General features: G+C 52.3%; 10 protein-coding genes across 10 annotated transcripts; 7 read left to right on the forward strand and 3 right to left on the reverse strand.

Moving 5' to 3' along the window:
- Positions 1–1,567: 1,567 nt before the first annotated feature.
- SEPMUDRAFT_151522 (HSP20-like chaperone) lies at positions 1,568–2,965 on the reverse strand. Its single transcript, XM_016906870.1, has 3 exons — positions 2,773–2,965; positions 2,347–2,675; positions 1,568–2,282 (listed from the first exon to the last, which is right to left on the reverse strand). Exons 1-3 carry the CDS (start codon positions 2,834–2,836, stop codon positions 1,980–1,982), a joined length of 696 nt encoding a protein of 231 aa, XP_016757666.1. The 5' UTR covers positions 2,837–2,965; the 3' UTR covers positions 1,568–1,979.
- A 262-nt stretch (positions 2,966–3,227) lies between these two features.
- SEPMUDRAFT_151523 (charged multivesicular body protein 3) lies at positions 3,228–5,286 on the forward strand. The gene is made up of 2 exons (XM_016906871.1): positions 3,228–3,357; positions 3,424–5,286. Exons 1-2 carry the CDS (start codon positions 3,310–3,312, stop codon positions 4,057–4,059), a joined length of 684 nt encoding a protein of 227 aa, XP_016757667.1. The 5' UTR covers positions 3,228–3,309; the 3' UTR covers positions 4,060–5,286.
- A 675-nt stretch (positions 5,287–5,961) lies between these two features.
- SEPMUDRAFT_72359 (uncharacterized protein) lies at positions 5,962–8,313 on the reverse strand (the record flags this gene model as incomplete). The annotated part of the gene is made up of 2 exons (XM_016909987.1): positions 5,962–7,131; positions 7,174–8,313. The coding sequence occupies 2 exons, from the start codon at positions 8,311–8,313 to the stop codon at positions 6,034–6,036; spliced, it is 2,238 nt and encodes a 745-aa protein (XP_016757668.1). The 3' UTR covers positions 5,962–6,033.
- Positions 8,314–9,254: 941 nt separating this feature from the next.
- Positions 9,255–12,014, forward strand: SEPMUDRAFT_151525 (Sec1 family superfamily). Its single transcript, XM_016906872.1, has 7 exons — positions 9,255–9,448; positions 9,504–9,541; positions 9,607–9,694; positions 9,755–9,901; positions 9,968–10,167; positions 10,217–10,846; positions 10,899–12,014. Exons 1-7 carry the CDS (start codon positions 9,415–9,417, stop codon positions 11,865–11,867), a joined length of 2,106 nt encoding a protein of 701 aa, XP_016757669.1. The 5' UTR covers positions 9,255–9,414; the 3' UTR covers positions 11,868–12,014.
- A 220-nt stretch (positions 12,015–12,234) lies between these two features.
- On the forward strand, positions 12,235–13,017 carry SEPMUDRAFT_120398 (uncharacterized protein; the record flags this gene model as incomplete). Its single annotated transcript, XM_016901601.1, has 1 exon — positions 12,235–13,017. The coding sequence occupies one exon, from the start codon at positions 12,235–12,237 to the stop codon at positions 13,015–13,017; it is 783 nt and encodes a 260-aa protein (XP_016757670.1).
- Positions 13,018–15,213: 2,196 nt separating this feature from the next.
- SEPMUDRAFT_111018 (uncharacterized protein) lies at positions 15,214–16,452 on the forward strand (the record flags this gene model as incomplete). The annotated part of the gene is made up of 1 exon (XM_016900890.1): positions 15,214–16,452. The coding sequence occupies one exon, from the start codon at positions 15,214–15,216 to the stop codon at positions 16,450–16,452; it is 1,239 nt and encodes a 412-aa protein (XP_016757671.1).
- Positions 16,453–17,483: 1,031 nt separating this feature from the next.
- SEPMUDRAFT_92347 (uncharacterized protein) lies at positions 17,484–19,951 on the forward strand. The gene is made up of 2 exons (XM_016910585.1): positions 17,484–17,725; positions 17,791–19,951. The coding sequence occupies exons 1-2, from the start codon at positions 17,499–17,501 to the stop codon at positions 18,302–18,304; spliced, it is 741 nt and encodes a 246-aa protein (XP_016757672.1). The 5' UTR covers positions 17,484–17,498; the 3' UTR covers positions 18,305–19,951.
- Positions 17,764–19,951, reverse strand: SEPMUDRAFT_128192 (uncharacterized protein). Its single transcript, XM_016902199.1, has 2 exons — positions 18,249–19,951; positions 17,764–17,973 (listed from the first exon to the last, which is right to left on the reverse strand). The coding sequence occupies exon 1, from the start codon at positions 18,746–18,748 to the stop codon at positions 18,416–18,418; it is 333 nt and encodes a 110-aa protein (XP_016757673.1). The 5' UTR covers positions 18,749–19,951; the 3' UTR covers positions 17,764–17,973; positions 18,249–18,415.
- Positions 19,952–22,537: 2,586 nt separating this feature from the next.
- SEPMUDRAFT_120402 (uncharacterized protein) lies at positions 22,538–24,573 on the forward strand (the record flags this gene model as incomplete). The annotated part of the gene is made up of 2 exons (XM_016901602.1): positions 22,538–23,131; positions 23,191–24,573. 2 exons carry the CDS (start codon positions 22,538–22,540, stop codon positions 24,571–24,573), a joined length of 1,977 nt encoding a protein of 658 aa, XP_016757674.1.
- Positions 24,574–27,136: 2,563 nt separating this feature from the next.
- Positions 27,137–27,833, forward strand: SEPMUDRAFT_151528 (uncharacterized protein). Its single transcript, XM_016906873.1, has one exon. It carries the CDS (start codon positions 27,432–27,434, stop codon positions 27,654–27,656), a length of 225 nt encoding a protein of 74 aa, XP_016757675.1. The 5' UTR covers positions 27,137–27,431; the 3' UTR covers positions 27,657–27,833.
- The last annotated feature ends 37 nt before the right edge of the window (positions 27,834–27,870 follow it).

A 27,870-nucleotide genomic window follows, 5' to 3' on the forward strand; every position in this document is an offset into this window, starting at 1 on the left:
CCTATATATTATTAGGAGCCTAGCTACTATTAGCTAATAGATAGAATAAGCAATCTCCTATAAAAATATTAGTTAAAAACAAACAATCAATTAAGGATTAATTAGAGAGTAAGACTTACTAAAATAATTAGTATATACACAATTTGTGTATACACCCTCCTAAAGCTACTCCTTATTATTATTACTACTATTTATCTTAATGTATTTAGCAAATAGGCCCCTCCCTCTCTAGTATTAGGTATAGGTATTAGTACTATCCTAAATAGTAGTACCTTAAGAAATTAAGCCTAGGATAGAGGGGAGGTAGTATCCTCTACTATTAATGTTAAAGCTAAAGCCCTTAGGCCTTCTTAAAACCTCCTTAATTCTATATCGAATCTGAAATACCTTATTATTACCTTACTAGAACTAAACACTACTATAAGGGTTACGAGCAAATATTAACAAGTAGCTAGTATCTTCTCTAAGAATTTGTTAGAAGGTAAGTAACAATTAATTGAGTTAAGCCTAGGAGACCTTATTCTAAAGACTAGTATACTTCTTAATAATCAACTTGTTAGTGTCCTTATTAAAGTATTCTCCCTAGATACTAACAAGCTGCTTAATCTCTAACTCTCTCCTACTTATCTTGCCCTACTTTAGGCCTTTTAGACTATCTCTACTAGGCTTCTTTAGATTCTAGCTACTAGTACCTCTACTAGAGCGGGAGGAGAGGCTCTAGTTTCCCTTTTTGACTAATAACATCCTTGCTTTTTCTGATTTTTAGTTGGTAGTAGTTAGTAAGGCTATTAGTAAGGCTGTTAGTAAGGCTGTTGCTAAGGCTATTGCTAAGGCTACTAGTAAGGCTACTAGTAAGGCTGCTAGTAAGGCTGCTAGTAAGGTAAGGCTACTAGTGCTAAGGCTGTTGCTAAGACTGTTACTAAGGCTGTTGCTAAGGCTGTTGCTAAGGCTGCTAGTAAGGTAGGTAGGTAGGTAGGTAGGTAGGTAGGTAGGTAGGTAAGTAGGTAGGTAAGTAGGTAGGTAGGTAGGTAGGTTAGTAGGTAGGTAGGTAGATATTGTTGTAAAGAAGAGGGTTTGAAAAGAAGAAATAAGTTGCTTTATAGAACCTACTACACTACTGCCTAATTGGGTTCCTACCTAATTAAGTAAATAAATACTACTGTTGCCTAGCTGTTTACGGAAGTAAGGAATAAATAAGTAAGTAAATAAATAAGATACTTAACAATAAGATATCTAAGAATAAGATAAGCCTGATAAGCCTACTGCCTTAGGCAGATATAGGAAGTACGTAATATAATTAAGCCAATTAGAGGCCGTTCCGGGGGGGTATCCAAAAAGGGTAGTTAAAGTCAAAGTTGTCAAACTCAATCAAAGTTTGAGGGGGTTAACCAAAGCTTAATCAATATTTCGGGCTCTGATTACATAATCAATCAATCTTTGACTTTTTTTCACTTTGGTTTGATTGGGGACCACCCTGGATTAAGCGCTCGCAATTTCCAAATTCTTCTAAGTTCAATTCGGAAGATATCCGTATTCCAAATCATCCACAGCAGAAGAAACCTTCAGGGGCAAAAGAAAGTCATGTATCTTCCAATTTCTTCTATTGGCATATGTGACTATAATTTTTTTTGGCATGCATAGAGCCCTAATCTGAACATCAACACACGCTCGCTGAAGCGCCACCCAATGGCAATGCATGCTCTTAGACCAGGAGCAGGTTGCAATAGACTCCCCTCATGGGTTGGAGAAGGTCAACGATCGAGGCTTTGACCGTGTCGGTCGCAAGAGTTGTCCATTTTCCGACGACCCTTCCATGTTGTGGACCACATTATCGTAGTCCTCCACTTAATCCCGCTGGCATCGACGAATGCTTTGCGGCTGTAAGCAATCTTTGCTTCCTACGCAGCTATCACTTCAGGGTCCATCGGCGCCATTCCGGACTTGCACGAGCGACACAGCAGTTTTCAGTCGGCTTCGCTCTACTCGACCTCCTCAATCTTCGCCTTTCCCTTATCCGCAGTGGCACCAGCGGCGCCGCCTTGCGCGTCATCATCCTCGCCTTCCAATTCTGGCATCTCTTCGGCGTCGTCCTCGTCTCCCTCGTCATCATCTTCGCCGCCCATGCCTCCCATGCCTCCCATGCCAGCTGCGCCGCCGAGTTTGGAGAAGTCAATACCTCCGAATCCGCCATCTGCGCCGCCTCCCATGCCGCCCATGCCACCCATGCGTGACATGTAGTCATCGTCATCTGCTGCAACGTCCTGTTCATCCTCATCGACCCACTGTTTGTGAGGACTCGTGTCAGTGCGAATCGTCTTGCTAGGCTCAGTAATAGGCTGCACTTACGCGGTCAAAGTCAGTCTTCAGGAAGTGAACCTTTTGCTTGTCCTTCAGCAGGCGATCCCAGTACTCTGCCTTGAGCTCCTTCTTTTGCAGAACCAGCTCCACGGCGCGAGGAGAGTGGTGGATCTTGCTTGCGGACGGGTCGATCTCGGCGAAGAATTCGAGGGTCACGGCGTAATCAGCCTTCTTCGACTCGCTATATCCACTGAAGGAGAGCGATTGCGGTTGGATGTCGAGCTTGATCTTCTTGGGGTCGACATCGGGTACGGCGATGGTCAGAAAGATGTGGTTCTTTTCGGCCTCGGATGCGCTTGAGCGTTGTGCCCAGGTCACTATAGGTGTATTGTCAGTAGTTGTTTCCTTCCCGTGGCTGCATCCCAATGGCTCCATCCAATGCGATTAGCTGGCCCTCTCAGTGCATATGCTCACCTTCTGGAGTCAACGTCTTGGACCCGATCTTTGCATCGGTGGTGTCCTTGGGCTGCGCGCTCATATTTGCTGTAGCTTTCTGTCGTACGGGGCTCGTGGTATATGTGGTAGATGTGGGATGGTGGACGAGTGGTGCAGCTGTTGTGTGCAAAAGAATTAGAAGTCACAGTTGTGGATGTGAATGTGAAGGCCGTGAGCGTTTGCTAGGCTGGAAATGGTCCGAATCGAATGGAAGCGATGAGCTGAAGCTCTTGGTCTGGGCACAGCATCTTCTCCAAGCGGGGACGTTCCTCAGGCTCAGGTCAGGCCCCACGAAGGAGCACAGACAGACATCGTCACTACGCGGTCTCTTGGCGCTAACGATCGGACTTCACTACCTGACTCTCGTGTCAAGTCTGTCACATGCTTGTCTTGTGCCAACTGTGACACCTTCGCCTTCTCCTCGTCCCCCTCTCCCGCTAGGCAGAACTGGTCTATACCACACCCAGTCTACATCGCGACAGCCGGCTCCTGGTACGACCGTAGCAAGCGCACGCAATGGACGCCGCTCGGCGATTCTTCTATGGACCTTCACCCGAGGAGCAGGTATGCCTGCCTGCCTACCTGCCTGTGCACCCAACTGCGCGTCTCCTCTCACACATGGTCTTCTAGAAACGAAAATGCAACTCCCTTCTCCGCTCCAACACGCGTAAGCTTGATCGCGATCTGCAAAACCTGAAAGCCCTCGAATCGAAGACCAAGTCCCTTATCCTCCAAGCCTCGAAACGCGCCCAAAAGAACCCCTCACAAGCGAAGCAAGCCTCCGCAGAAACACGAATATTCGCCCGAGAACTGATTCGAGTGCGGCGACAAACACAGCGACTAGCGACGAGTAAAGCTACATTGCAAAGCGTCGGCATGCAAGTCAACGAGGCCTTTGCAATGAAGAAGATTGAAGGAGGCATCAGGAATAGTGTGGGAATCATGAAGGATGTCAATATGCTGGTGAAACTGCCTGAGTTGACAGGAACCATGAGAGAATTATCACAAGAGCTTGTTAAGGCCGGAATCATCGAAGAAATGGTAGGCGACTCGTTACCTGACCAAGAGTTGCTGGAAGGGGAGGATGAAGAGGCCGAGGCCGAGGTTGACAAGATATTGGGAGAGGTGCTCAAGGATAAGACTGCTGCTCCTCAATTGCCGAGTGAGCCGCTGGGACCTGTGGAAGCGCAACCCGAGGAAGACGATTTCGAGTCAGAAGAGACATTGGCGCAGATGAGAAACAGACTGGAGGCGCTGAAGAGTTGACTTGTCAATGGAAGACGAACGCAAACTGTGATGGCTCCAACATGGCCTTTGAACTTCTCAACACATGATACATGAAATGCTGCTTTCGTCATGCGCTTCGATTACTACGTGCTCTTGAAGAGCAATGTGCAGGCCACACCTCCGAGGTAGGACATAGTCAAGGTGTCCGTGTCTGCTGACGACAGTACAGAGACACCTCAGGCATGGTTGGCGGCGCTGTGAGTCTCGGCCCAGGATGTGGCTCGGCGGGTCCCGAATCTCTGAAACAGCCGTGGCCTTGAATTGAATACTGAGCGCACATGATGATCACAACGCTGCCCATTTCACAGCAGCTAGCAATTTAGGCCGGGTCAGGACATCACAGCACGGTACCCGTCGAAAGTTCTGCGCACTGATCAGCCGCGAAAGGCCAGCCAGATCTCTACTCCTAAAGGTCCACGGTATCGCAATGCGGAGTCTGCCAACCATACCACCGGATCCGACTGCGGATGCCTCTCTTCTATGGGTTCGGAAGTCGATCGTCTCCGCCACCTGTCCTGCGCGGCTACGACATGGCATGTATGGCCAGCCTCCCTCCCCTGTCCGACCTTTGCTGGCAGCAGGCGACCAGATCCATCTCTATCTCTATCAATATCTGATTAATCTTTCAATCAAAGTGAACATTCCTTCATTTTATTATTTCCGCGAGCCTGCGACCCTCGCCTAGGCGTCATGGTGACTTAACACGACACGAACTGGACTAGACGTGGAGGACTGCCGTTTATAGTTGCGCAGTGGAGCTGCGAAGAACTTTAGAAAAGTGTTATCGCATGCAAATGCTATGCTGGTTGTAGGGCCTCGGCTGCGCATGATCACAAGGTTGATATCGTGCGGTCCTGCGCTTCGGGGAAAAGAAGAAGTCGCACTTATTGGCTGTAGTGGCCAGTCTACTCTCAAGGATACGACCTCTTCAAGCGGTGAATGCCAAGAACTCGACACAAAGCCCATTTATCGGGTTGTCTCGTTGGCGATGCTGCCATTGTCCAGACATTCTTTGTGCTGTTTACCTCCCTCAGATGTCTCCTTCGAGCAACAAAAGCTGTTCCAGAAGGATTGACGTTGAGTACTGTATCTGGCGGGGATTTCACAAACAATCCTCTACTGTGTCGTCGTGTTGGCAATCGTACGCAATGACATGCCCGGCAATGAGATACATACCTTTAGATACTTGCGTCTTGATGACAATACCACCCCAACATGCCCTCTTTCGCATACAATCAGTACCTACCTACCTTAGACTTGCTATTGGTGATGCTCGACTCAGGTCTAGCTATTGCAGTTCCTGGTAACCTTGCCTTCTTACGATGTTCGTTGCCATGGCCTAGCGAATGCGCGTTTGCTGCTGGAGTTTGCGAATCAAGAGTGGTTTGATATAATTGACGGGCCAGGTACATGTAGGTATGTTTAGGTACCTAATTTGTTGCCTTGGGACGTAGGTTTTATAGAACTCCATAAGTACATGTTGTGTACTTAGTAAATTTGCATGCGCTAATATGATATCAGGAGGGGCCTGCTTCGCGTGCCCGGATATGATGTTTGTAAAGGTATAAATCAATGTATTCCCGAAAAAGAATGACTACTAGGTCTACTAGGTAAGGTAAGGTAAGGTACCTAGACTGGACTTGGCTGGAGAAGAGAAAGATTATGATTGATCGCATCGGTATTACCCAGAGGGCGAGATGAAGTGGGTGGTCTTTGTCGTGTGCTGCCTGTTATGTGTATCTCTACTACCTACCTCTTTAGCATTGGTATGGGCGGCTGTTGATTTTGCTGCGGAAAATGTCAAGAGGGAGGGAAGAAACAGATCAGCAAGATTGCAGAGAATCGAATGCGGTCAAGAGTGTAGTGTTGTACATTGTAGGCTGCGACACTAAGCCAGCAGCAGTGGCATGTGTTTATAGTTATCTGTACACTGTATATGTTATACAATCCCAACTATACACTCGCGGATGAGCTCTTCTGCTGAGATTTATCGACTGCAGGCTGCTCAGCTTGTTCACTAGTATCGGCAGCCTCCTCACTAGGCGTCCTCGCATCTTCATCTATGCCGTCTGGTTCGAGGCCGGGCTCTTCGAGCTCTATGTCCTCTGTTGAACCACCAAAGTGATCACCGCCGGCGAGCTGACTGCTTTGTTCATCCAGCTGTCGGGGCTGGAGCGCTATGGGCTGCTCGGCGAGACCATCGAGCTGAGCTCCGAAGTCGAAGTTATCGTCATCCACCTGTTCGGCCGAGACAACTCGCCGCCTGTGCAGGCTCTCCTCTTCGGCGCCATCAGCGGCAGGATATTCTGTCTCGCCTAGTTGGTCAGTACGAGTCGACTGGGCTTTTACTTCCATCTTGTCAGACTGATCTTCCGACTCTTGAACCAGCGATTGCAGCATTTGCTTCTCGCGCAGCGCGGCAATCTTACGACGCTGGGCTTCCGAGAAAGAAAAGTGGCTGAGTGTTTTCTCGATTCTCTCTTCCACTAATCCCTTGACGTGGAAAGCCAGGCTTCGAGTACTGAAGATACCGGCGAACCTGTAGCTGAGCCACAGATACACGACGATGCCCTTGTGCAGTCTCTCGAGCTCGCGCAAGTACTCCCTTGTGCCTTGAATTTCGGCCTCCATGATCTCGAGCGGCAGCTCCTTGATATCCAAAATGTTGCCACCAGACTGGGTGGAGATGCATCGTGCATATGCAGGCATGAGCTGCTTCCACAGATCCAAATCGCTCTTGGCGGCAGGGCTAGAGCAGAGAATGTTTCGATCGGATACTGAAAGACCTTCCACGCCTTCAATGATATCCGCGATCCAGACTTGATCTCTCAACCCACACAGGTGAAAGCGGGAGTGAATTTGGCTCAACTCGTGCAATCTCGTTAGTATATATGAAAAAGGCGTGCCCGGGGGGAAGTAGCCAGCAAATCGCTCCAAAATCGCTGCGGGTGGAAATAGCCCGGCAGATTTGATGGGCTCGGGTTCTGCGCTCATGGCTGCCCGCACGACCGGGAAGTCGAACCGTTCCAGAGTCGTCACGAGACCGAGATTCTGAGACTCTTCGTGGGAGGCGTCCATATCAGAGTCATGCACAGCAGCTTCTCCCTTCGCAGCAGCGAGCTCTTCTGCAGATGCCGCTCCTATTTTGCCTTGCTCTGCAATTCTAAAACGTCCTGCACGGCCACCAATCTGCTTGATGTCTGCTATGCTGAGCCTCTGCCGAGATACTCCGTTGAACTTCGAGGACGACTCGAAAATGATTCGCCTGATGGCCAGGTTGAGACCCATTCCCACAGCATCAGAGGCAACCAAATAGTCATAATCATTATCAGGATCATTGAAGAGTCGAGCTTGCTGTGCACGGGTCTCTGGAGGGAGTGATCCATAGACAGTTGCAACTTTACGGCCAGTCGACTTCTCGACCTGTTTGCGCAAAGCGTGAATACCCATAACGGAGAAGGAAACGATGCAGTCACCTTTGCGCAGCTTGCGAAGGTCGCCATCGAGAGAAGAGTCCGAGACGGCCAGAGGCGATAGACGCTGGTACCGATGAATCTCAAGCTTTTCGCCCACGCTGGCACAGAGCTCCTTGATCAGTGGCACGGTTCGTTCTTCACCACATAAATGCACTTCTCTTGCCATGACCCCCAAAAGCCCCTGCGTCCAGGCCCAGCCTCTTTCAGCATTGCCGATCATCTGGATCTCGTCGATGACCGCCACGTCTAAGGGCTTATTTAATTGCATCATCTCCACTGTGCATGCCGTCATGTTAAAGGCCCCCTCGATCGGTTCGTCTGGTTGGGAGCCAGGGGGTAGACGTCTCTCTTCGCCCGTCACAAGCGCGCACGGCTTGCCCTTGGCATTCAGCCTGGTAAATACCTCGTGGGCCAGGAGTCGCAAAGGTCCAGCATATGTTCCAGTCTTGGCCTGCTCGAGTCTCTGCAAAGCATGATAAGTCTTCCCAGAGTTGGTAGGTCCCACATGCAGATGAATTGTCCGGTGCATCATTCTTGTTGCAGGAAACCATTCATTAGGATACCTCAAATCAGTCATTGTCTGTTGATTCCTGATGTCAGAGGATGTGAAGCGCGAGCCCGTGACATGTCCGTAAAAGGCGTACTTGACTCTGTCATCGAGCCCGTGCCTGCCTCGTTCTCGAAACACATTGGAGAGATCCTCGTATAACGTCTGGTCACGGCCCAGCGAGATGCCATCGCTCGTCGCACCAGACATGATCTTGGTGGTGAAGGATTTCCACAGCTTATTGAAGCTCAGGTCTCTCGCGCTCTTGCCATCCCATTCCTGCGTGTCTTTCGCCACCTGATTCAACACGGGCGCGTCTTTGACTTCCTCCCTCACTTTTGACAGAACGTGTGGCAGAACCGCCATGAACCCCTCCTTTCTGCCGTATCTACCCTTTCCAGACAATGGATCGGTTCTGTTCCTCGCAATTCTCGGCGGGTCCGGCCAGCTATATTCTTTTTCTCCATTGTCCTGCGACATCCGGCCGATTGATAGACCGCCATCATATTCGCTCTTTCGTGGACCTCCTGTCTTGCGGAACAGATTCGCTTTCTCGGGCGATGGCTGCCAGTCTTCAGGCGTAGTCGAATTGCACCGTTTTTGCTGCAGGCCGCGTAGGTGGGCTCGGTAGACACATCTGATGCAGCGGCTCCCCGTCCGAGCTGAAACGATCATTGCAACCCGTTATCGGAAAACCTGACCACAGTCGAGATGGAATGGTTGGTTGCTTGATTGCTTGTTTGTGAGGATAAGTTTTTCGGAATGTCCTGGACACCTGGGCTAGGTTAGCCTAGCTAGGTAGGCAGGCAAATGGTACCTCAGGTAAGGTACAGACCACCGAACAATCTCTACGGGAGGCGATAGGAGTTGTCAAGACACCACTGGTAATTTCCATCGAGGGACAAAAATCGAATAGTTTACCTGGTAGTTAATGTTTGGTTCTAGCGGGGCGGGTGTCTACCCACGTCCATTAGAACTACCTACCTACCTCCACGGTACGGTACCTGATCACAGTATTATTGTCGCAAGCTGCTGTTGCTCGCGTGAATTACCAAATCCCGTACAGCTTGCAACCTCCTCCTCCTCCTCCTCCTCCTCCTCCTCATTTGCCAGACACTAAGCTTAGTACATGAACCTACCTCCACGGATCACGGCCGCTGTCACTCGCTCTCACTCTGACCTCACCCAAGCACACACACCCTATACAGCCGACCGGATGTGCCAACTACACCCCTGATTGACCCTTGGACCGACCTTGTCGCCAGCGAGAGCTTGAGTCTCAGCTTCAGCTTCGGCTCTAGCACCGACGATATGGGCGTCTCGATTATAGACGCCCAGCGCGACAGTGAGCCCTGCTGGTGCTATAGCGACCTCCTTCCCGTATGCTGATGTCTCGCCAGTCATCCTCAATGTGCTCCGCCAGATAACTCGCGACGATGTATGCCCCTCCAGTCATGCTGTTGCCGCCTACTTCATGATCATTCTAACCACGACTCCCGACAGTGGAAAGTGCTGGTCGTTGATCCAGACTCGCGCAAGCTGATCGATAATGTCATTGATCAAGATGTGATCCTCAACGAGAATATCATGAGTACGCGCGCCCCTCACACTGCTACCTCGAGAGCCTCGCCCGACCTGACTTAGTCTCCAGGCATTGAGCTGATCACTGATCGACGATCTACGAACCGCGATGCCGATGCAATCTACCTCATCTCGCCCCAGGCCTACATCGTGGATTGTATCATGGCCGATTTCGAGAAGAGAAAGTACAGGAGATCACATCTGGTCTGGACGAGCTGTGAGTGCACTGGAGGGGGGATGGCGGCGGGGGCGGCAGCAGAACTATGCTGACGGCAAAGGGTAGTGCTACCACCGGCACTTAGAGAGCGTATAGACAAGTCGCGGTTTCGAGACCAGATCGCACTCTTCAAGGTTTTGAATGTGGAATTCTACCCACGAGAGTCACATTTGATCACCTTCAGAGACCCATGGAGCTTTCCGGTGCTGTACCATCCAGCTTGCAATACTTTGGTCAGGCAGCACTTGGAGGATTTGGCGCAAAAGGTAGACTCGACCCAGAAGCTCTGACAGGCTGAGGTTGACATGAGTACAGGTTGTAGGGGTCTGCGTAGCGCTCGGAGAATATCCCACTATCCGCTACTATCGACCTCGAACGCCCACGCATGAAGCCAGCATACTGTGCTCACATCTGGCTCGCTTCGTGCAAGATGAGCTCGATTTGTATGCCAAGTTCCACGAAGACTTTCCCCCGCCCACTACGCGGCCGCGGGGAGCACTGTACATCGTTGATCGATCCATGGATCTTTACGCGCCTATATTACACGAGTTCACATACCAAGCCATGGCACACGATCTGTTGCCCATCAAGGAGGGCGACAAAGTGACATACCGGATGATGGTCAACGAGGGGCAGTTGGATCAAGAAGAAAAGGACGTCGAAATCACCGAAAAGGACAAGATATGGGCGGAAAACAGACATCAACATATGGTCCATGTAATAGCCAAGTTGGAATCTGACTTCAAGAACTTCTTGAAGAACAATGCAAACTTCACCAACAAGGAGGCAGAGGGAGTTCACCTGAACACGATTAAGGACATGATGGCAGGGCTTCCGGAGTTCCAGCAGATGAAGGAGGCATATTCATTACATCTAGGTATGGCCCAAGAAAGCATGAATCGTTTTCAGCAGCGAAATTTGCCTGATGTGGCATCGGTCGAGCAGGTGCGCACTTCCCGCTTGTACTTTGCGAGTCATATACTAACGCTGCACACAGATCCTTGCAACTGGCCTCGACGAGGAGTATAAGAAGCCCAAAGGCGTAGCAGCGCAAGTCATTGCTACACTTGACGAAGGCGGTGTGGTCCCACCTGATCGCCTACGCCTCTTGATGCTCTTCATGCTTTTCAGAGATGGCATGGTGCCGGCAGACCTGCAGAAACTGATTGCCCATGCCCAACTCTCACCACAGGACGGTGAAGTGTTACAGAACCTCGAGATCCTTGGCGCTCGAACGACTCGAAACATCAAGGATTCTCGGCCTATACCCCAGCCACTATTCCCGAAGAAGCCGCCGCCAGTGACAGTACAGGAAGAGTATGCACTGAGCAGGTACGAACCTGTGCTACAGAATCTGTTGGAGGCACATGCAAGCAATACGCTAGACCCTACAGTGTTCCCATACACAAAGCCGCCATTAGACATGGGCGATGGGCTTCAGCGTCAAGAGACTGCAGCCTCACTACGCTCAGCGAAACCTACATGGGCCCGAACGCGAACCGCAAATTCTGGCCTAGAGAACCGGCAGCGGGTCATCGTCTTCATGGCGGGAGGCGCAACATACTCAGAAGCGCGAGCGTGCTATGATGTTGGAAGGCAGACGGGGCGGGAGACGTTCCTGGTCACATCGCACATGCTCACGCCCGGACTCTTCATACGGCAGGTAGGCGACCTGTCAGCGGATAAAAGGAGGCTGAACATACCTGCAGAAATGCCAAAACCACAGGCGCCACGGCATCTGTTTGAGCCAGACGAGCAGCCGAAGCCCAAGGCTGCTCCTCCTGTCCAGCAGCCCCAGAGAGCGCCTGTTACGCAGCCGCCAATACAGCAAATGGGCGCCATCAATCTGAATGGGAAGCCCCACGGAACTGGGCCAAGCTCGTCGTCGGGAGCGATCACGAAGGAGCCAGAGAAGAAGGATAAGAAGAAGCATCATTTCGGCTTTGGAAGGAGCAAGGACAAATGATCTTTTCGTGTAAGGTGACGCCGAAGGAAGCGAGCTCTATAGTAATGTTTGGGCGCGTATGGCCTACAGGTGAAGCTCATTGTAGAGCTCATCCTAGCAGACGCGGTAGGCAGTAGCAGAAGCAAAGGACGTCTAAGACAGGTCGCTGAGCGACTTCTCCTCTCTTGTTTCTTCGGTATGGTAGTGGTGTCCATGATGAAAGTGGTGCTTTCTTCGACCTCAGTGCAACTGTGCAGAGTAGGCGCCTGCTGCAACGTGGGCCGATCTTGCGCAGACTGTGAGCCAGATCTCACCTTCATCCTAATGCAGCCAATACCAACTTGAAAAAAGACAATTGAAGCACGCTCCAGCAGAGGAACGGCGACAAATGCCCAGAATCGATGAGAGCAATGTCACAGCCGCCGCCGCCACTCCTCCAATACGCAGCATCAGACACATCTCCATGTCGCCGGAGTCCCGCTCTCCGTCCATTTGCACGCCTCGCGAGGCAGCACCGGCTGTCAGGAGGGTCCTCGAGTCAACAGCATTTCTGCAGCGCATTTTGGCCACGGTGCCTGTCCGCACATTGCTCATCTCACAGCGCGTCAACAAGAGTTTCAGAGACGCCATCGGCCACTCGCCGGTCCTGCAGCAGCGGCTGTGGTTCGCAGAGGTCACAGATCTCAGCGTCTCCGCGTCGTATGGGTTCAATCCATTGCTGCGTATGCAAGGGGGCAAAGAATGGTGGGCGGCACATCGTGGTCCTGCAGGCGAGTCGTTTCGACCATTTGAGAACGTGTGGCAATCGAAGAAGACTGCGCCATACAGTTATACCGCTACTCTTCACGCGCCGGTACTGTGCAGGGAGCACGGGCAGTCATGGCAGGGTATGATCATCGCCCATACGGTGGAATCCGAGTACACCCTCGATCTCATCACCAACTGGGGGTATATGGCAGGCTTCCAAGGCACCAACGATACCAAGATGCATCACCTTGTGCAATGGGTCAGAAACCACAAGTACTACAAAGAGGCGAGAACGCATGACAATGTGACTTTGAAGCCGACGGGATTGCGGACCAGAGCGAGGAACCGAGTGCGCAAGGGACGATCGCAGCTGCTCCTAGCGTGGGTATACATCTTTGGGCGCCGGGAAGAGACGCGCATTTGATGGGCTTGCAGCCTGTTTGAGCCCGCACAATCTGTCTTGCCCTACGCTGCTATTTCTCCATCACATGGCATCAACAAGCCCTCCTGCTTATCCACTCAGAGGAGTATTCGGTCATTATTAGTCTTCCCGAGTGAGCTCATCAAGCGGAGTGCTGTCTATTAGGTAGTTATCAAGTCAGCATAAGCGCGATTGTGGACCACACTCACACTCAACCCCGTACCTCCAAATTCCTCGGGTTCGTCTGACAGCTTCTCATCTCCATCATACGGGTCTCCGTGGTCTGGTGGATGGGAGTCGATTCCACGCGAGCGCATCAGCGTTTCTGTGTGTCCAATCTGCTGCCTCGCCAGAGTCATTGGCCTGTCGATGTCTGGTGAAGCGGGGGCTTGTCGTGGGGACGCTGACGCAGCGGTATCGCTGTATTCTGGCCTAATGGCGGTGACAAGCGCTCTCAGAGGGTCTGGTAAGTGAAGTACTCCGCTCTTTCGTGAAGATTCGCACGAAAGCAGCCAAAGTCACTAACGCAGCAGCATACGGATTGACTGCTCGCGCTGGTGGAGGTGCCACTGGCGACGACTTCTGGTTGTCGATAACCAGCAGCCCTCTTCGCTTGCAAGTTTCACCATGGCGGCCAAGGAACCTCGCGTGAATTTGCTCTTTCCAAGCCAGACTCGCAATTTCTCGCTGGGGCTGGCCGCCAAAGCAGGCGGATTCGCTCTTGGTGGTGGCGACGAGGAAGACGCCATGGTTGACTGTGTTGTTAGTGTTGAAGAAGGCCTGAGAATACGAGTTGGTGGCATGAGAATCGAGCCAGGAGTGCTCCGGACAACGCGTGATTTCAGCCAGGACCAACGGTGCGTACAACGGCCGTCGAATCTACGGGGCAATCTTCTCTCAGGCTGAACAGAGTTCGAGACGGCCGTGATCCCAGATCCCAGACACTGTCCAGACAGTACGATAACAAATGCAAGACGATGGGACCCTCTTTGAGACTTATAACTCGACATATCGATCAAGATCCTGGTAGCTTCACCTCCTGAATTGGTGCGCTCCAACCAGCGATGGGCCCGGCAACTTCAGGACATACCTTCATATCGATACTGACCGCCTATAGAATTGTACGTCTATTGGTCGCTGGCGGGACAAATGAGTGAACGAAGCATGGATATATGCTACACAATCACAACTCTAGTTAGCAGGGCGCGAACCTCGTACGTAGGCCACTTCACCTTGATCTTGGTCTTCTTTTCGGCTGTGATCCCTGGCTTTGCGATCTTGTGTGAATCGCAACGCATCCATTACCCTCGAAGGTACCCTTATACTTACACAAGCGCAGGCGGCTTGTAGGAGAGCAGAGCATTGGGCGCGTGGGTACGACACCGAGGAGGCTGCGCTGCTTTGTTAACCGCGGAAGACAAGACGAATTTCACCTCATATCGGGGTCCAGACCGAGCGGAACATTTTGTCCTCTTCGAACCAAATCCTCCCTCGCATTCGCTGGTTGATCATAGCCATCCTGGCGGGAAAATCTCCATGCCGGACTTAATGAGCGGCCTTACTGATTCCATTAGCTACCGGACAGGGAGTATTCTCTATGCATCCCAGTGTATGGACGGCTGCTGCAATGGAAAAAATCACTCCCTCTGGAACTCGAGTCTCTCATCTTGACAATAATATCCCTCTAGTCTTCGCCGCCAAAAAAAAAGAAAACAACCGCGCCCCAGCAGCAGAGCTCGGGACAGCACTTTGGCTCGCCTCCTTGCTCATCAAGGCGTCCCTCCCGTCCCCTTCTCCCAAATCGTCATCTTTGAAAAGCTCGTGAAGACTGGGCTTAATCATAATAATAGATCGATCCTGATCTGCAAGAGAAGGCTACAGAGCCCCTGAACATGGGTGGCGACGATACTGCTAGCCTGCAAAGTCCAGAACGTGAGACAATAGGGTTGATTGCTTCTGCTTTGTGGTTCTTTTTGTTAGGTCTGGGATGGGGGACAAAAGGAATACAATGCTATTGTCTTGAGCAGAGAAGATCACAAAGACGACCGAGACCAACAAAGCGCCAGCATTCTATTGTCTTTTACTGGGTCTGTCTATATATTCGCATCGCAGATGTCGAACATCTCGAGAAGTCCACACACACATACACCCACATACTACACACATACAGCCAGCCTTTGGTAAGATTCCACTGACACGATGCAGACCAAACTCGGGCCGGTCGACCGCCTCGAGGGCTGTTCCCGTCCCTGCTGCAATGGTGAGAGAAGTTTCTTCCGGAAAGAGTCGCTAACCAACATACCAATGCCGACATTAAGGAACCGGATTCACCCTGTCTTTGCTCGGGAAAAGCTTGCGTGCCTTTACAGTCGGCTCCACAACCCAGCGATCCTGGACCATACCTTGCAGCTAGCCACGATGTTGATCGAAGCCTCCCTACCCTTTTGGCACTCCCTCCTATTCGGAGAAATGAGAATGATGGAGGAGAGGCAGGTGAGTGAGGGCCGTGACGGCCTGCCTCGTCACGATCTACAATGGGAGATTGTCAACGAGCTAAAGTACACTGATGAAATACCCGAAGCACTGACCCTGCCACAGCAGGTGAATGTCCGAATCAGACTGATTGAGCTTGCAGCACACATTACATACGTACTTATTCCACCTGTAGAAGAAGAGGAAGATGAAGAGGAGGAGGAGGAGGAGGAGGAGGAACGAGAAGAGGACGGAAACGCCTGGACCGTCTCTAAAGATTGGATCCATTCCGACCACGACTCACGAGCCGATTTCTTCAACGGCCGCAGATCCGTCATCCAACTCGAAGAGACGTTCGCCGAAAACTTCGCACGACATCAACACCTCCCCGACACCGACCCCCTGAGCTACCAGTGGTGCGCCTTCGCCACCGCCATCACGCTAGTCCACGAACTCGCCCACGCCGCAGAAGTCGCTCGCCGCCCCGTCGTCCTCGGCGACGGACTCGACCTCAACCGTACCAGCCTCGGAAATCTCTATTTCGAAAACTCTCCAGTTTCCGAGACCGGCTTCGAATGGGAGTCTCGCACCTTGGGCGGCATGATCAATCGTTCGCAAGGTCCAGCCATGTATCACAATGATCAACGTCGCACCCACCTGGGCCGCCTGTACGAAATCGACGGTCACGCGGTCCCGTTTCCCGGCATGATTTGCACCACGGCCTGGCCGGATCCGGATACGTTGAGGCTTTATGAGAAATTGGGGGAGAGTTTTGGGACGAGGAAGGATAGTGAGCTTTCGTTTGACCTTGACAGACAGGTGGGGAGGTCGGCGAGTGTTTGCTTTGAATGGGTGCAACGGTTGTTTCGCAGGGAGACTTGGGAAGGTGCTGGGGCTGGGTTTCGCGGTTATGGGGCTTTGTGGCCGAGGGACTTGGTTTGGATGACTGAGAGGGAGTGGTATTGATTGTTTTGTACAGTACGCTGCGCTGCGCTGATGGGTTTGGGTAGGGCGATGGGTGGTGGGTGGATAGGGATAGGGATGGGGATGGGGATGGGGATGGGGATGGGGATGGGGATGGGGATGGGGATAGGGATTGGGATTCGGATGGGGATGGGGATAGGGATAGGGATAGGGATAGGGATCGGGATCGGGATTGGGATGGAATGGGATAGGATAGGATAGGATGGAACGGGATGGGATGGGATGGGATGGGATGGGATGGGAACTCGGGCAGGATCCGGAGTTGCAGATAGATACAGGTATAGATGAAATACATGTACGAATATAAGTTTTTTTTTTTACACACGTACGCACCAGTCAAGTCAAGTCAACAACATCAATCACCAGACACTTTGTCATTTACATGTATTTATAATAGTAAAAAGTGACTTCTAGTTAGAAAAAGTCTTCAAGTATTCTGTATGCATAACCTACAACTACTTTATTTGCATCAAAATGTAGGTCCATGTATCATCGATGAAAGACACTCAATGATATATATAGGTATGTACTTACCTACTTACCTTGGAAAATGTCTTAGACAACAAAATAAAATCATGTCCCATTACTCCATCACGCTATTGTACAGTCCAAGTCAAATGAATGTGTCGTAATGTATTCAATCAAGTGAAGCTTTTTCTTTTCTTCAAATAAAAAACCAGATCAGACTTCGAACACCAACTTCAGCCAGACAGCCAGCCAGCCAGCCAGACAGACAGAACATACCAAACCACGACTTGATTCTCCTCCCGCCATTATCCCTCCACGAAAAGGCACTCCCATTATCCACGATCATGATGTGGTGGTCAACTCCTACTCCTACTCCTTCATCTTCTACTCCTTCCAAAAAGCGCAAAGCGCAAACGCAGCCGGACTCCGAAAGTCACGTAATCAACAAGCACATGTACCAGGAATCAGCATCAGCATCAGCAGCACGACGACAACGACGGAAGAGGGAGTCCACTACCACTACATGTACCACGACCACGGGTGTTCGGAGAGAGTGTATAATGTGCTGCGAGGAAAAGGTCGGAGGAAGCTTTCCGTCGTGGACTGGAAGACATGCTGCCAATCACCATGACACGTCCCCCGGGGAAGTGTGTTTCGCGTGTTGGGAGATCTATCTACAGATGCAGATCGAAGCGACATCTACGGATAAGATCAAGTGCGCGGAATGCAATGTCTTGCTCGCGGAAGCAGATATCCGACACCTGGTGGGACGGACGACTTATGACAAGTAAGCTCTGCAGACGCCGTCGTTTTTTTCTTCGGAGCATTTTTACTGACTACTTTGGTGTGAAGATATACGGACAAGGCTAGTCTCGAGTTCATGAAGCAAGATCCGCTCTTCCGGGTGTGTCCCTCGGCCACCTGCAGCTATGGATATATTCACACCACGGCGGCCGACGGCAACATCTTTCGTTGTCAACTCTGCCAATGTCGATACTGCATCCTCTGCGAAGTCGTCATGCACGAGGGAGAGACCTGCGGAGACTATCAACTTCGTGTGCGAAAGCAGCCCGGTGCACACAAGAAACATGAGACTGCTTCTCGGAAGTACCTAAAGGCACACTCCAAGAAGTGCCCGAAATGCACCATACATATTCAGAAGAACCACGGTTGCGATCATATGACGTGCAACTTGTGCCACCACGAGTTTTGCTGGGTCTGTCTTGCCACATACAATGGTCCGAGAGGCATCCATCGGCGTGGTAACGAAGCACATCGAAAGGGCTGCCACTATCTCCCGGCAAACTTACCTTCCATAGCGTCCGAGGAAGCTGGAATGTGGGATTCGGATGGCGGTATCGAATGAATGACATGAGTAGGATTACGGAGCCCGTTGACGAGGAGAGCTCGCTTCATGTCAAGGCTGATACCAGGCCATCCATGTCGTGACGGAACCAGGCTCTTGTGGTTCTCCGTGCTAGCCGGCCATCATCCTAGGTGCCAGTTGCACCGGAAGTGTCTGCGTTGTTTGAGGTCTTGCTATAATCGGAATGTTAGATGTATCAATATCGTATCGATGCTGCATATCGCGCGGCGCGGCGTGGAATGGTAGTCGATAGCGGCGCAGCATGACCAGGGCGTGCAACGTGCATGGCCTGTGATATTGGTTGTTGAGCTCCGTCTCGACAGTCGCAATCTCAGGTTGGCTCGGAAAATATGGCGGAAAGTCAGGTTTACCACAAGGATCTCCCCCAAGATTACGAGCGTCGATTGGGATACAGAGAGACTCGCGATGTTTGTGCAGTGCCATTGTTGAACTGAGATCTTGCGTCATTCACTCTGGGAGATTAGACAATAGTTTCCGTAGCGTGGATGGGTGCACACCACTGAGACAGTCTTGAACTCCAGCCTCCGGCACGTGGCCCGGAGAAGAAAATCGGCAGACTTGTTCGACCTTCCTCAAGTGACTCTGAACTCTTTGTGGCCTTGTGCCGGTACGTGACACATTGCGCTTCTGGTGTTTTCGCCACGCCATAGTTACTGTATGAGTTGGGACCAGAGGTGAAATTCCGAGCATCCTATTCCCGGAGCTTGTCAAGATGGCTTGCAACATGCAAGTGATTGCAACATGGCTCCTATTTTAGAGTTGCGGCATAAGGTTGTACCTGCAGATGCGATGCATTCCGCCAGTAACCTTGTGATTGTAGCGGACCCAAAGGTCATGGTGAATAAATCATCAAGCCCGTGGAGTCTGGTAGCGGCGAGCAGCACAGTGTAGTGACATGTTCGCGAGCCGCCGCGAGCGATGCAGACCGGTGCGGGTCAACGCTGACATAACGTCCTGGGAGCCCGTTGAAGCCATCGTCCACTGACCAGCCACGTACTGCCTCTTCCTCAGATCACCGACCGTCGTCGTTTGTGTAACGCAACAAATGAGCCGAGTCCAATAATAGCATTGATATATTGCATGCATTGGTATTGCGCCAGACTTCCAGGATCGCGTGCATTGTTTGGCTGCTTGCAGCGGCTGAAAAAAAAGATTGGCAGTGATGGAGTGGACGAGACAAAGCTGAGGTGCCGCATAGAGAAAGGACATCGCTCGCAACGGCAATCCAATCACACGAGGATTTTCTGCGAATCGACGAATGAAGTCGGCCAGGACTAGGTTCCGAGATTGATCGGGATGATCGATCAGCCTCGCTAGTGCGCATTTATGCAAATCCGGTCCGCACGCCAGCTGCGCAAGCTCATCTGGGGTTTGCGTCGTTTCGCTGCCGGAAGTAGGTGGTAGCATTCAATGGCAGTCTGACTGCCTATGACGACCGGCGCTTCCACACATCCATCTCATGCAGTGGGTTTCGCTTTCCGGGCGGATAAACTGTTTAGTTTCGCAAAGCAAGACGGCCGGCCCGCTGGAGGCGTTGACATTCGTGCTGATGAGTCGCGGCGATGGGAGAGCAACCCTGATTCCCGGAGGACCAAGGCTGTATCTCATGAACACGTCACATATGTCGATGTGGATGAGCACTGCGCGGAGGAGGACGTGGTGATGATGATGATGCAGAAGTGAGTGAATGAGTGGGAGAGAGAGAGCAGCGAGTGGAGATGCGAAATTCCCCAGGACGCGAGGCAGCGGAGGCTCCCGTCTTGGCGTTCCTGCCGCGGACATCCATAGACTTCACCTCTACCACTGTTCCGCTTCCCGTGTCCTGCCACCTTTCCCATGCCCGGCCGCGCCTTCCACGCCTTCCATTGTCCTTCCTTCCCTCCTGCGCTGGGTCGCGCCTGCACTGCTGACTCGAAGGACACAGTGCCCGCGACAGGACGTGGCCCATCTCCGCCGCCTTCCCAGCTTTCGGGCTTCGAGCCCTTCGGCTCCTCTCCGGCTGCGTGCCATCCTCCCATCTCCGTAGCGTGGCTCGGAGTTCTTACAGAGGACCAGTCGTGGTGCAATGCGCATGCAGATTGCAGATGGCCCGTCGGGCATGCTAAACTGAGGTCGCCCGTTTCAATGGTTCGCTTCGACTCGCCGAGATGGGTGCCCAGATAAAAAAAAGGCAGCATCCATCCCTCCCTCCCTCCTTCCATCCTGCCGCCACACTCGCTCCACTCGATCGAAGCGTCCATGCGATATGACAATCGCTCACCAGACTGGAAGCTTTCGATTTGGGACAACCGTTCGATGCGCAGGAACGGACGTTGTGTGGACCGTTGTCGACTGATAACAGCAGCGTTGCGCTAGAGACGTCTGCTGCACCTCTGTCGCCCGCCGTTGTGGCTGGCACCCGCCGTACCACTGCTTCAAGTGGTCTGCAGCAGGCATGTACAGGTATGTGTGGAGGGAGGGTGCTGGTCAGGCAAAGACAGCAGGCTGGAGGAGGGCCCACGAGTGTCATCTCGTCGACAGAACGGCGCGCATCAGGTCAGGTAGGTACAGACAGGTAGGTACAGGTACTCTGTACTGTCTGTGGTTGTGGGGGCCTTGCTTAAGTCATACCTGCTGGTTTCGGCAATCAGTGAGAGGACCATGACTAGCAGCACTCTACTCGAGCTCCAGCCAGGTTTACTGGGATAGTTGAACACGATGTACCAATCGGCCATGCCATGCACTGATCAGAGCAACTCATCGGTGCCATTTGCCGCTGCGTATGTAATGAGTCATGTCATGTCTGACGCAGCATTTTGCACGATGGATGCAGTGAGCAGTGAGGTCCTCCGTGCCCTCCGACATTGGTAATTGTCCAGTGCAAACGGCCACCGGGTCCAGCCTCGCCCTCGCTCTCGCCCTCGCCTCGCTACCTCCTACGCCCACTGCACTCCACTGCTTTCATCACCACACACGGATGCACGGATATTGCAGTGCGCACACTGTTTCCCACAAGGCAGGGATACTCACAGGAGTGGCGCGATGGAAGTCTCAGCGGACGATCTGATACACCATGTCGAACTTCCGGGACGTGCAAACTCGGGTCCATTACTTGTCCCTACATTACCTACCTTAGCACCTACTGGATCACTCACAATGGAACGTCGACGGGCTGATTTAGCAGATAACGTGGTGTGGGAATGAGAAGCAAGCGGGTTTCAGCCATGTCACCCTCCCGTACGCATGAGATGTGTGTCTGTCAGAGGGCCACGACACATCAATGGTACAGTACAGTACCTACCTACAGTACCTAGGAGGTCAGGTAGGAGGGACGTGCTCCAGTCCAGAAATGGGGTGCGACAGGGACCGGAGCATACATGTACCTACCCAATACCTACCTACCTCCTACAGGCTACAGGTACCTTATGCTTCCTCGTGGGGAGGCTTCTGGTAAAGCTTAACGGTGCCGTGGCGCAGCTCGTTCCCGTGAGCCTTTCCCAGTGTGGGGAATATGGGAGGAGCTTTGTCCCGCCGTGTTTCGGACGTCGTCTCTCAGGCCATCCTATCGCTAACTTATCGCGGAAGCGCACTCTTATCACACCGTCTGCCACGAACGGGCGCTTGGTAGGAGGTACCGTCGCTGACGTGCTCTAGAGGAGCACTTCTTTACTGTACCGACCTGACCCAGCAGTTTTACCTGAGGCTCCACATCCGATTGTTGTGGTTGTTGTCGTTGTCGTTGTCGTTGTTGTTCGTACTGCGCTTGTCATTGTGGTTGTGGTCCACGTTGCTGCGGTCCATGTGCGGGCAGCAGATGCTGATATCAGGATTCCACCATTGCCATTGACACACCCGAAAGGATCCCCGGCATTACCTTAGGTAGCGTGCTGCTGAAGAGACACCACCAAGCTGACAGCTGCATCCGTCCCTTCCAGCCTGGCCTGCTGCCTCCCACTCCGTCTACCCTCTACCTTACTCTCTACCCTCTACGCTCGACGCTCGACGCTCTACCTCCTAGCAGGTACTGTACCTACCGCTCCTGGCCGACAGGCGGGCTACCTACAGGCTCTCCTTCCAGCGCCTGCGAGCTCCGCGAGACATCCTCCAACGCCTTTCACGTAATGAGACTATGCACATGGCGATTGGGCCCCGTGCGCGCCAACACCTGAATGGGGACGCCTTCGCTCTCTGGCTCCCATCTGCATCAACCAATCTGAACCAACCGAAGAAGCAATGCTCAACGAACGTCCTCCGTTCTACCAGCCCAACCTGTCGCGCGGATCAGGACTGCGCCTGTTGCGCGCTGAATGTCCGAAGCGCAAACTCAATCCCATTGTACATCTGAACTATCCCTCGCCACCCATGTCAATCCCGCCATTGTCGCCGAAGACTCCTCTGGATCATTCTGCTTCACCATCTCGACAGCCTCCTGTCGCTGCTGCGGCAACAGCTGACCGAGCCACTACTACTACTTCTACTACTTCTACTACCCTTCCCATGCCCACAGCTACCGCAACCAGTGTTGCATATAGCCCGTCAAATTATGCCTCGAGAGCGCAGGACCTCTTTACGCACCCATATCATCCCACAACACCGAGCCACCCTTCGCGATCCTTTCACACATTCAGCACCCGGCAGCCGCCGCCCATTTCGGGCCCTTCATCAACGGCTGTATCGGAGTCGTCGTCGACGAGACCAGGTCCAAGTCCCAAGGGAGGACGCAAGCCGAAAGCACATGTCGCCTCAGCATGTATTAACTGCAAACGTGCGCATCTCAGCTGCGATATCAATCGACCGTGCGCACGATGCGTGTCGTCGGGGAAACAGGTACGTGGTCGGCAAACTATCCCAAACGCGTCGATGCCATATCTAATGCAGCGGGATAGGATTCCTGCTTCGACGTTCAGCACAAGAAACGCGGACGACCGAGGCTTCGAGAAGATGGTGACTTTAGAGGGGAGCGCATGGTCCCCGAGCGTACATCTGCTGCACCTGCTGCATCTGTAGTGCCGCCGACGGAAGGAGCTCCATCATCCAGATCAATGGCTGTCCCGCGACCTCGACGAGCAGAATCGTTCCGCTCGCTTCGTTCGCAAGATAGCGACGTGCCTCGACAACTCGGACCTCCCACATACCCATACGATCCGCTACGTACAGCTGCTACCACTTACATGCCGGCGGAATATCCACGACCGGCATCAGATTCGGATGTGCCGACTGCCTATCTTGATCTGGATCTCATCATCATCAAGGCCAATTCGTCGTTCTGTCACATGATGCAGACCCACGAGCTGGATCATGCTGGGCGGCAGCTCAGTGAGATTGCGGTGCCCGTCGACGGAGTAAGCTTTGCATCCATACGAGCATTACTGAGGGCCGAGCGCGATCATCAGGCTCCTGCATATATGCCACCCATCGTGCAAGCGGGCCAGGACTTTCTGGAGGGAGTTTCACTGAATGATGTCGACCGATGTGTCCTGGGCCACGAAGATCACACGTATACGTGGCGACCGTCGTCAGCCGGGGGTTCTTCGCCAGTCTTTCCCGCACGCGTGAGGTTAGCGAAGGCGAACGCGTATTTTGTCGCGGTAACCCTGCCAAGCCCTCAGCCTGCCTTCTCACACGGATTACACACGAATCCATTGCGACCTCACGCGCACTTCATGTCTCCTCCATTGCATCCGGATTTGCACCCTCCCGAGCAGTATACATATTCGCGATATCAACCGAGTCAATCGGCGCCCGCTGGAAGGTACATGCCGCATCCTACAACGGGACCGTTACCGGCTCCACATCGGACGCCTGGTCATCAGCCCACGCGTTCTTACCCGCCTCCCCAGCCACACGTACCGTATCAACAACAGATTGAACGGCAGCCGCCGCCGGTGGAACGCTTCTCACAATCGATCCGTCCGCAGACATCATCCGGTATGCCAGCATCCGTCATGGTACCCCGACTTCCTCCCGCCGAGCCACCGACAGCAACCACCGTCTTCAATCCAAGATCAGCGCCGCAAGAATCACATCCTAGCCATACTTATATACAGCCGACTGGAGTCCAATTACCGCCGATGCTAGGCGCTGCACCCTATCCAGCCGGGCTACATGCTCACAGCATTGGAGCGACGTCTGCTGATGCCACTTCGAGTGCCCGACCCCCCGACATCACAAAGTCCACGGAAGCATCTCCAGACGAGGGCGAGAGTGCAACCAGAACACCACGAAAACGCCGGAAACTAGACCTGGGCGATGTCTTGCATCAGGACTGAATGAACAGCACGCCCACACCCACCTAAGTCTCTCTGTTGCATGAGACATGTGGAAAAAAGTCAATGAATATTTAGTGTGTTCTCACAGTGGGATTTAGCGAGGCGTTGGGTTGAGTCCTGCAGGAGGAACCATTTGTTCCTTTTTTTTTTGGAATCAATACATGGCTTTTGCCACTAATGGTATTGATTAAAAGAAGAAGGGAAGTATATATAATGTAGAATCATTGACTCCAAATGTTCAAACAGACTGACGCTGGTGGAGGCATTGCCCTGGATCTTCTTCTTCTTCCTCTCCGACTCCGGCTCCGGCTTTGAGTAGGTAGGTATAAAGTCACGCCTCATCCGCATTTCCCACTTACAGCTACTCACGTATAGGACGCGAAAGCTGGTGTTGAGAGCTGACTACGTGTAGTTCATATTACGCCCCTTCTATAGGTGTCATCCCTGTCCATTCCAACTCTACTCCACTCCACGTAGGTAGGCTTGCTTACCGTATGTACACGCACGGACGACGACGGCGCACAAGGTTTCTTGGCGCGTTTGTTTTCTGCAGTCATGTGAGGTAATGCAGTAGGCCAAAGGACGGATAGATATCCGTATAGGTTGTCACTACCTACATGTGAGATCTCTCTCTCTCTCTCTCTCTCTCTCTCTCTCTCTCTCTTTCTCTCTGTCTGTTCTTTTGCAAGGGGCTAGGGCTGGACTGGGCTGGATACACAACTTTAAATGTGCTCATGACTGACCCTCTGCGCCAGGTGTGATCCTTCCTCCCGATCTGCCCACTCAATTGCGTTGGCTTGGTGAGATTTCCTATTTTGTGGCTTTTCATCTTTTTTGCTTTTTATTGTTGTTATCCTGCTGCCTAGGAGAGAAGGAACGAATTGAAGAGAGAGCTGCCACTTGAGATATGGTCATCTGACAAGTGATCGTCGTCATCTTTGTACCTTTTGACAATTCTTGGACCGTCTTGATCTGAAAAGTTACCTAATGTTGCATGGTTCTTGCTGTACTGGAGGGTCACTATGGGCGCTGCCTGTAGATGCCAAAAAAGTATGTCAGTGAGTGTATGTGGACCGCCGTGATGCTAGCAAGTCGAAGTGAGGTGTTTTGCGAATTCAGGAACGTTCAGATCTCCTCGGGCCCCCCGTGGACCGGAAGTGATCAGCACAGAACCATGTCGAGGCAGCCCGCATGCCAATTTTGGGCTTTAACTTGGCTTCTCTCCTCATGTACGGACAGCCCTTCGGAGCTCGTTGGCCAGGTGAGAACCCGTTATGGCTTCATTTTTCTTATTGCGACTTGTGTGCAGCCAGAGTGCTAAGCCCATGCCTCTGATTGCCCCTGGCCGAGCTCCGCAGCGAGCAATGTCATGTGCCGCTTAAGGGAATGTGCGCTTTCATCATGTCGCATAGTGGGTTTGATAGGGGTGGTGTACTTACTGTCCATAATGCGGGCATTTCTCTAATCCGCTTATCTAGCATCGTGGCTGCGGGCCTTGCTACTTGTCGCGTGAGCCGTCACATCGCCGTCACATCAGTGTGTGAAAGCAGTTGACATGCTCACTTATCGACAATGTGTAGATCGACGAACTCGAGTCCTGCAAATTGAGAAGGTCAGCGATGATCTTGCACCTTTATCCAGCGCATGAGAACTCGATGGGTCCCATTTAGAGCTCTTCTAGCTCCCGTAGCTATCACTGCATAGCAGAGCCCTAGCGAGGCCGTGTCCGCCTCGATCTTTGCGACTCGAGGACTTGGTATCCAAAAAAAGACTTTGGGGCTTTTCTCCTCTTCTGCGGACAGCCCTTCGAAGCTCTTCATGTGACGCGATGGTCTCGGCGAATGCCAGAATGGATCCGACCGGCCTCGTCTTGAAGATGAGCTTCGCAACTGCCAATGTCGTAAGTCGCATGTAGTTGTGCAAGTCTAATCATCATGGTAGTCGTGGTTGGATGTGATGGTTCAGAAGCAAAAGGAGTGTGTTACCGTCAAGTCGAGATGTCTGTCTGCTCTCTTTTGTGTTGGGTTGACATCCATGCCATGTCCATACAGACTGTGAATTCCAAACGCGATCTCATGGTGAAGTTGGGATCTTTGTTGGAATAGGTTGGTGCGATGACCGAAGTGCATATTTCAACGCGTTGTTCTTGCCATCTCTGTGCGTACCGCCAAGACGCTGTTTTCCATGCTGCGCAATAGAACACCATGGAACCCGCTTAAAAAAGGGGTCAAGGGATCAACTGGTCGTTGCCGTCAGAAATTTCAACCGAGAGCATTGAAGACTCCAGGTGATGGAACAGGCTGTACATAATTTTGCTACGGTGCGGCCCTGAAGGCTGGCAGCAGCACGCCATTATCTTCCCCTTCATGGCTTGTAGAGTGCTACCTGACCTCCTACGAGCCACCTCATTCCCTTTCATCGAGCACAGCGTGCCCCAGGCACCTGTTCCACGTCCCCGAGTTGTCGGTACTCTGATATGGAGTATCACTCCCGAAGCAATGACCAATTTCCGTGCCGTTGATGGTCTGCCTACCCCCTACAAAGCCTTGGGGGCTCGCCATGGCGATTATGCGGCAAACTAGCAACTCCCGCTTATATCTGGCTCGCGCCACGCTTCAGCGCTCAACGTCTGTAGCGCTCGCTCTTATCTCGACGCTGTCCTCTGATATCAGGGGGTGCTGCTACGACCGTGTTTGCTGCTGTCGGATCTAGAACAGATAGGGATGTATGCACTATCCAGCTTCAGCAAACAGGTCTTCAGCAACTCTGAAAGCGAGGTTTGCTCACGTTGTGCCGTCTCAGGTCCTGAGAGACCGTTATACCACTAGTAGCCTTTGTCGTAAGCTCTTGCGGTGGAAATGCCAGCAATAGGTAGCCATATACATCGTCAACGTTGTTGTCTGCGAGCTGGTCAGCGTACAGTAGTAACACGCACGATATCTAATGCACCACGGACACTCGCGCTTGACGGTTCGGCCACCAGTTCTCGCGGAGACGTCTTGTCGGTTATACTACCACCCTCTTCGCCGCTATACTCATTACACCCTCGCTGCAGTGGAGACTTCACAGCAAGCAGCACCTGAACTCAGAGTCTACGCATAGTACACGAACGGCTCCTCTTGACTGTTGCCTCTACCATTCCTCCTGCGCAAACACAAGACATATCACCTCCAACGTTCGCAATCGCATAGCAACCGGACAGGTCACGAGATCCCCGCTGTCCTAGTACGCACCCGCTTCACTTCAGCTAGCCACCTGCCAGAGCCCCACTTCGACTTCCTCTTGCTGCCACTTGAA

Source organism: Sphaerulina musiva (genome assembly GCF_000320565.1).
Source record: "Sphaerulina musiva SO2202 unplaced genomic scaffold SEPMUscaffold_10, whole genome shotgun sequence".
NCBI lineage: Eukaryota > Fungi > Ascomycota > Dothideomycetes > Mycosphaerellales > Mycosphaerellaceae > Sphaerulina > Sphaerulina musiva.